This window comes from Squalius cephalus, assembly GCF_949319135.1.
Source record: "Squalius cephalus genome assembly, chromosome: 12".
NCBI classification, from domain to species: Eukaryota; Metazoa; Chordata; class Actinopteri; order Cypriniformes; family Leuciscidae; genus Squalius; species Squalius cephalus.
Window position 1 is genome coordinate 28,491,412 of NC_137133.1, and position 8,582 is coordinate 28,499,993.

Below are 8,582 nucleotides of genomic sequence, written 5' to 3' on the forward strand. Positions count from 1 at the left end.
AAACACGTTATGTTTCAAATTCATGACCAATACTGGATTATAGACCTGAATGGTGCAATTAAAAGCCTATGTTGTTTTTACCTTTGAAATAAATGAGCCAGGTTAAACTGGACTTTTAGAGATCCTGATTTTGAATTCAAAGGGTCTTTGTGGAACTTTTCTAATGGCGTCTAGCTGTAAAAAAAACATGTTAGGGTCTAATTAGAAGCTTGTTTAAAAAAAAATTAACCATGATCAGCAAAATTAAGATAACTGCTCAAATAGCACGTTCATCACTTTTGGTTTTCAAATAATTTTAGCAGTGTGTCGTCGATTATTTGCTCGGGACTCCCTTCAGTCTGCGCTATTAATAACTGAGCACTGGGTCTGGATCAGAGATGGAGGCGGGGCCAGAGGAACATTCTCTCTTCAGAGCAGGAATCAAAACAAGAGAGGGACACGCCTTCTTCATGGTGTACCTCTGCTGTCAAGATTGCCTGCAGAAATCTGGAGGATGATAATCGAACTGTAACATCTGCATCTACCGTGCATTAAGATTCGCAGTGGATTCGTCAAGCACACTCGACATGATATCCGCAGAAATGCTCGATGGCGGTCGCTGACAGGCTGCATTCATTCTGAGCGCTCCATTATGCCCAACCAAAAAAGCAACAAGGGGAAGAGAAATAAACGCACGAATAGTAGCGGGGACGAGCAAGAAAATGGAGCCTGTGCGTCTGCGGTTACAGGAGGAACTGCCTCGGTGTTGACTGGAGCGACAGCGGGTCCGCCGAGCGACAGCATAAGCGGTAAGAACGTCACTTCAGTGAATGTTCTATATGACGGTACGTTTCCCTGAAAGTGCGCGCGCCTTACCTTCCTTCTAACGTTCTCTCACTTGTAGCAACTTGTTTTGTGTGTGTGTCATCGCCATCAGAATAATTACAACTCCCACTTATCGTCCTGCACTGTAAGGTGGTTGTGTAGGCCTTGCTCAAGGGTGAACACACTTGGCATAGAGTTGCATGTGATTTGGAGATAAAATGCTGTGTGTGTGTGTGTGTGTGTGTGTGTGTGTGTGTGTGTGTTGTGTAATGGCATGTCATATCTTCACCGTAATGATGAGCAGGTAGAGTGTTTAATAATGCATTGAATGGCTATGGCTCCTGAGGAAATGGAAGTGGTGTTATATCTTTTGAGTGGCAGCTATGAACAATGGAATGTCAGGGGGCTGGTAATCATACCTCTTTTCATATTTAGTAGTACTACAGCATGATATTGTATTTATTATTATTATTATTATTATTATTATTGTTCAATTAGTTTGTTAATGTCTTCACAACAAACAAAAAAAAACTTTTGTGTGTCATTAAGCAATGCATAGACTGAAATCTGTATTGGAACTACTTTTATGAGAGGAGCAGAAAGTTCTTTAATCACCCTGATCCACTCTGTGTTTTAATTATAAGTTTAACATAGCGAGAATTTTAACATTAGTGAGAAAAGCCCACTCTGAGCTAGAGAAAACACCAACATGCTCTTTGCTGCAGCCGGATTTATAGAACTTTGCTATAGAACTTTTACAGTTCTTTCACTTTATGCTTCACTAGTCTGGTTTGAAAGGTAGTGAACACTTTGAAGTGGAGCGATTCAAACAGAAAAACAGCACTCATGGAACGCCACTGTCCAGTCAAATGTGAAGACTGAAACTCTGTGTTGTATAATTGTCTTTCTCTGTCTCTCATGGGACACACATACACACTTCAACTTCATTCACAGGAGTATTGTGTAATGTTTTTTTTCTTTTTGAGTGGGATTTGCACCCACAGAGTTATTATGAATTGAAATGATGTATTGAATGTACTGACATTGAACATTCTGCCAATAAAGCAGCTTGAATCACGCTATCTATAAATAGATGTCCATATTTATTTAGTGTATTTATAAGCCATTGTAAACTGCATTACAGATATTTTCCCTTAAAGCAACAGTTCAACCAGAAATGTCAATTCTGGCATCATTTCCTCACCCTCACGTTGTTCCTGGGGCACAAAAAAATATGTTAGGCTCTGTCACCATTTACTTTCATTGCATCCTTTCTTCACCTACAATGAAAGCACAAAATTCTGACATCTCTTTTTCCGTTCCACTGAAGAAAGAAAGTCATACAGGTTTGGAACCACATGAGAGTGAGTAAATGATGAAAGAAGTGTCATTTTTATGTGATCTATTCCATTGCATTAAGCCTAAGTTAATATAATCTTCATTGTGTTTGGCAGAGGCCACATGTGCCACCCCATTAGTGTGCAGTCTGGGCCGTCCCGTTGACCTTGAGAAGGACGACTACCAGCGTGTGGTGTGCAACAGTGAACTCTGCCCCTACGGCAATTGGATGCACCTGCAGTGCTTCTATGAGTGGGAGAGCAGCATCCTGGTGCAGTTCAACTGCATCGGCCGGGCCCGCAGCTGGAACGAGAAGCAGTGCCGACAGAACATGTGGACCAAAAAGGGCTACGATCTAGCCTTCCGCTTCTGCTCCTGTCGCTGTGGCCAGGGACACCTGAAAAAAGACACTGACTGGTACCAGGTGAAACGCATGCATGACGAGCGCAAGAAAAAGATGCCAGAGAAAGGGAGCGGGAAGCCCAGCTGTGGTGCCTCCGTAGGTGGCGCTTGCGGCGGAGTTGGGCCGGAAGTTGCCGATGAGCCCAAGAAAGGGAAATCATCTGCAAGCCATAAGCTAGCTCACCGTGGCTCCTGTCAGGAACTGTCTCGCAGACAATCGGTAGATTGGCAGAACTCTCAGGAGAGATGTCACGCCGGTCCTCCCAATGCCATCGGCGGGGTTTCCCATGGGCTCCGCTCCCCATGCGAATCCCCCGCTCAGTCCCCTCCGTCGGGCTTCGCCTCCTTTCTCCCCCCGTCCCTCGGTGGCCCGCGCAGCTCAAGGCACCTGGGCGAGTTTCTAAAGAATGCGGTTCACACTGAAGGCCACAGGAGGCATTTGCTGTCTGGAGGTCTGGTGGCACGTGGGGCTCACCTTGAGCAGGGAGCCGCCAACATGTGCCTCCCTCGACTTTCTCCCGGAGACAACCCTGTGCAGTTCCTGAGGAGGCTGGATCTTTCAGAGCTGCTCACACACATTCCCCGCCACAAGCTCAACACATATCATGTGCGAATGGAGGACGATGCCCAAGCCGGGCAGGGAGAGGATCTCAGGAAGTTCATCCTCTCTGCGCTCAGTGCGAGTCACCGCAATGTGGTGAACTGTGCCCTTTGCCATCACACCCTGCCCATCTTCGAGCAGTTCCCTTTAGTGGATGGGACGCTGTTCCTGAGCCCTTCACGCCATGATGAGATTGAGTATGATGTACCTTGCCACTTACAAGGTGAGCGAATCCACTATTCACACTCGAAAGGGTTTTCTCTTGAAAGTATTAGGGTGGGAAAGTTATTCTTCATTAGTGTCCCATAAACGTCTCAGCTCGCACAGCAAAGAATATCTGTTGAAATCTAAGTGAATTCATTCATAAATTACAAAGATTTACAGAATTCATTTTAACTGTAATTCTGTTTACATTCAATAAAAAATGTTGTGTTCAGTGTCTCCAAACTTTGTTGTGCAGTCACTTCAACATCATCAATGCTTTATCAAATTTATGACATTTTATATTTATAATTAAAATATTATAAATCATTCTATATATAATGTGTTTTGGAGAAAAACATTTATTTCATAATGAGATTGTTTTACTTCGATGAAAGGTTAGATTTTTGTGAATTTTTATATATATATTTGCTATATTTGTGTGTGTGTATATATATATATATATATATATATATATATATATATATATATATATATATATATAGATAGATATAGATATGTATAGATATTTAATAGTTCATGCTTATTTCTCCTATTTTTACATTTAGATTACCTTTGCCATCATCTAACACTCAAGGTTAATCTTAAAAAACACTAATAATTCAGTAACACTGCTAAATGTAATCTCTAGCAAATCTAATGCTTTATTTTTAACTTGAGGGGAAAAAAAGTATAGAATTTTAATATTGACCATTTATTTATTATCAGCCATAATGTGAAAATAATTATCAGACAAATTTGTAGTATTGATGTATTTATGGTAATGGTATTATCAGTATTCCTAAAATAAAAATGTCAGTCATTGCCTTGTTTTTGGAATTGGTCGATTGTTTTTTTTATTTATGTCCCCCAGGGGGCAATTCGTTTTACGGCAAGGTATACGGACAGACAACCATTAAAAAACATGTAATGTAAAAACAATACACTGACCGTGAATAACCTGCTGATCCTACTCACCACCTCCATTGCCTAAATTTAGCAGAGAAATGGCTGTGGGAATAAATGAGTATGTATATCTATTGCTTTTAACTAAAAGAAATAAAAACCGTGAGCCGGAGGGTAGGGTCTCAATTTCGGAGTAAAGGGCATGGGCTCTAATTGATTAAATACATTTGGCTTTCCGTACCACCTGTCTATTGTACAGGTCGGTGAGCAAATGTTGCTACTTACCTTCACTATTCTGGACAGAGCATTTTCCTTGATAGTAAGATTGCCAAACCAACATATTATAGAAAATATTAATACAGATTACAGACTCAATGTAAGATTTATAAAAGAGGGTCATAAGAGTCTTATCCACATGGTTTCGCATTCTTTTTGTTGAGACTGTTTTTTTTTTTTTTGCCCTAGTTAGAAAGAATTGCGTTGCAGGCACACCATTCATTTCAGATAAAATAGCAAGAACAGCAAAAACCTTTCCATTTCCAGCTTCACCATTTTTATTAAATGCCGTTGAGCTGAGTCCGTTGACAAACTCTACATGATAATAATTTTACCATAGCAAAAACATTTCAAGTATAGCATTTGAGAATGAAATATGACTGCTGGTGAAGACTAAAGCAAGGATTTTGAGGCAAAGTACCAAATTGATTGGGAATAAAATGAACCCTTTTTTCTAAAGAAGCAAAGCAGCTGTGACAGAAAATAATGCTTTGATCATGGCATATCATTAAATCCCTATTAGAATATATTTTCATTAATTAGAGGCTAATTGCAGTTTAAAAGGGTTTTCTGTTTATGTTCTAAAGGGAGGCTGATGCACCTTTATGCCATCTGTGTGGACTGCCTGGAAGGAGTACACAAAATCGTGTGTATAAAGTGCAAGTCTAGGTGGGATGGAAGCTGGCACCAGCTGGGCACAATGTACACATACGACATACTGGCGGCATCGCCATGCTGCCAGGTAATGAATCTGTTCATGCTCAAAAACAATATAACATATCATTTAATATTACATATTGCTATATATATATATATATATATTTCTAAAATGTCACTCCTCTTTGTCTGCCTAGGCACGGCTCAACTGCAAGCATTGTGGGAAACCGGTCATAGATGTACGTGTGGGCATGCAGTATTTCTCAGAGTACAGCAATGTACAGCAGTGTCCTCACTGTGGCAATCTGGACTATCACTTTGTAAAGCCATTCTCTTCGTTCAAAGTTCTTGAAGCTTATTGACAAAAGTTGCATTTGCATGCTAGTATTTTTTCCCTGTTTTTTCTATTCATAGAATTACTTATTTTGGGCTCTTGTCGACACTTTGTGTGAGCTTAGTTCTCTTTAGGAACAAAATAGAAAGAATCGAAGCATACACCGTTACGTCGGAGAGCACGTCTTTTATTAAGAGAAAGGGTGTGCTTTTGCGTATATTCTAACGCCATCCTTGAAATGTTTGAGCTTGCATTTAAAAAAACAAAGCAACAACAATACTGTGACAAGTGAATGTATCTCTGTATGCCAAATTTGCTCTTTTGTACAAAAACCAAGAAAACAATAAAATACATAAAAGGGTCCTTCCTTTTTCACAGAGTAATTATTAATTATTCAAAGGCATGGTCAGTTTATTTTTTTTATCTCAATCTCATTCCGCCCAGAGCCTGTATACATAATTCCTGTTTTCCATATCAAATAGCAATGCTCAATGAACATCATTATTGCAGATGAAGCAGCTTCTTTGATAAAGTAATCAAGAGGTGCTCTTATGTGAACAACCTTTGGTTTGTGAATCTTGGAAAACAAAGCCATTTATTGAGTGAGAGAAATATATAAATAATTGTTTAGATTCAAATTTAAAATGTGCTAAAACATTTTTTTTAAAAGATAACTCTTGTGGAAACAGGAACTAAGGCATGTTTGTTATTGTATAATGATAAAGCATCCATAAAAAATTCATACAACAAGCACTATAATTGTCAGTTAATGTTTACCATACCATTGGATCTGCTGGCCTGTTGTTGGCCATATTTCTGCAAAACATTTACATTTTAAAGCCTCCTAGAGATAATATATATAATGAGGATTATACTACCATACAGAAGCCAAAAATAAGTATTTTAGACTATCATTTGCCTTGTGAACACAACTCAGCTATGCTCAAGTTATGCTTAAACGACAGTGTACTAAAAATGGAAACGTGTTTCCTTTGCTTTTTTCGCATACAGACGACAACGTTGTCAAAATGATCCAACAAGGAACATTCTCAAGGGTCCACGAAAACAACTAAAAACGCTGTATTATGCATGCCAGGCCAGTAGTTGGCGATGTCATTTTTTAAAGAAACATTACATGCCTATAGACCTTACGCGCCAGAGAAACAAGCACAGTCATAATAACAAATGACTGTGTCATAACAAATGTCAGTATGCTGGGAAGATTTTAAAACGAACGGTTCTTTCATAAATCCGTAAAATCTTACCTTCATGCTGTGGAAATACAAACACAATGGAACACAATGAGTGCAGCGCTGAAAAGGGGCGGGGCTACATAAGTCTATAGACTGAACATGTAATATGCATGCGCATGACGTCATCGTTTTCACAAATTTGCGTTTTTGTTGTTTACATGGAGACAAAAACCCAATTTCAAAAGTTTGCGTTTTCAGGCCGCCAAAATGCCATTGTCGTGTAAATTAACGGCCAAAACGCTTTTCCGTTTTTAGTTGAAAACAGTGTCGTGTAAACATCCCCTCAGATTCAAGAAAATGTACAGTAGTGTGAAAAGTCAATTAAAAGGTTATTTTTGTGTTGCTGTATTAACTGTATTTAGGACAGTAGGCTATACATCTTTAAAAAGGTAACCCTCTGCCACTTTTACATCATCATACTAACTAACTAACCCTATAGTAGTGTTTTCAAAGATAATGTAATCCAAGATCAGACAATCTGAAGTTTACACTGTTGTCTACACAAAGCCTAGTGAACACCATTTTTTAATGTGTGTATTTTTTTTAATGCATCTATATTTTATGCTTCAGGCTAAAGGTCAAGTTTAGTAGAGACCCGCTGGCTTCCTCATTCCCACTCATGACCATGACTTCTGATACATATTCACATTCTGATAGAAGCTGGGATTGCCTGCAGGTATAAAATGATCTGACTTACTCTGCATCTTCTTCTTTTTTCTTCTTTGTTGTACAAAATCTAGTTTGTTCCAACAGAAGATATGTGTTTGTGTCCGTTTGTGCATTTATTTAGGACAAAGGTGGCTTCTTTGTGCACTAAGCTGTAGTAGAACCATATATGCCCAAACGAAACGATATGGGTGTCTAGTCAAATCTGCTCTGCTTTAGTATGTGTACAAGGTCTGTGAGGTACAGGATGTGTAACCCAGAACGGAAAATGATGTGACAGCATTTATATAAATAAATGCAGGTCAATACATCTGCTTGCAGGTATAGACACGGAATCATTCTGAACAGTGTAAGTATGAAAGCTGCTTGCCTTTTTATGGCTGTTGCCATGGAAACTGCTGCTGCTTGGGTAAAAAAATCATGGTGTGCAATAAGAGTTAAATGTGGACAGCAGTTAACAGCTATTCATCATGAATCTAAATCTTTTCTCTAAAAGATGTTCCAGAATATAATTTAAGGTTCTTTATTATTGTTATTGCTAGGGCTGGATATTGACACAAATTTCACGATTCAATTCCGATTCAACCGAATCGCGTTATCGATTAATTTGGATATACAGTAGCCTAAATGGCAATTTTTAAGTAGGCCTACTAAGAACTTAAAAATACTAAGAACTAAGAACCAAGAAGAACTAATGCTCAACTATACAGGGAGTTAACTGGTACATTACTATAATATAGTTAAGTTAACTAATAGATAACTTTTTTTATTTTTATAATAAAGTTATAATATAATTACATAGTTATGTTTCTACTTCAATTCGTTTTTTTTTATATTAACATTTAAACTCAGGACATCTTAGCAACGACCTAGTAACGCCATGGCAACCATTTTCTCCAGAAAATATGTGCCTTTTTTCACACAATGCTTTGCTTTTTATTAACTTGTATGTCTAACTACACAAGTTCTGAAATTTAAAATGTAAAATGTTTCAAGGATTTTACTGGAAAACAAGTAAACAAATAAAAAAGACAAATTAAAAATCTGATGTCACCCCCCACCCCATTGTTTTCTTATTACCATTAGTTGTCTGCTCCAGACTCTTAAAGTGTGCAACGCAACAAACCTTTTTCATCTCCTTTGA

At 38.5% G+C, this 8,582-nt stretch overlaps 1 protein-coding gene across 3 annotated transcripts; it reads left to right on the top strand.

Moving 5' to 3' along the window:
- The first annotated feature begins 415 nt into the window (after window positions 1-415).
- On the top strand, window positions 416-8,580 carry heca (hdc homolog, cell cycle regulator). Of its 3 annotated transcripts, none has more exons than XM_079888198.1 (4): window positions 416-824; window positions 2,259-3,368; window positions 5,116-5,270; window positions 5,383-8,580. In XM_079888198.1, exons 1-4 carry the CDS (start codon window positions 632-634, stop codon window positions 5,545-5,547), a joined length of 1,623 nt encoding a protein of 540 aa, XP_079744324.1. In that variant the 5' UTR covers window positions 416-631; the 3' UTR covers window positions 5,548-8,580. The 3 variants fall into 3 exon arrangements, with proteins under 3 accessions (XP_079744324.1, XP_079744325.1, XP_079744326.1); XM_079888199.1 differs by having other exon boundaries at window positions 416-788; XM_079888200.1 differs by lacking the exon at window positions 416-824 and adding an exon at window positions 952-1,213.
- Window positions 8,581-8,582: the final 2 nt, after the last annotated feature.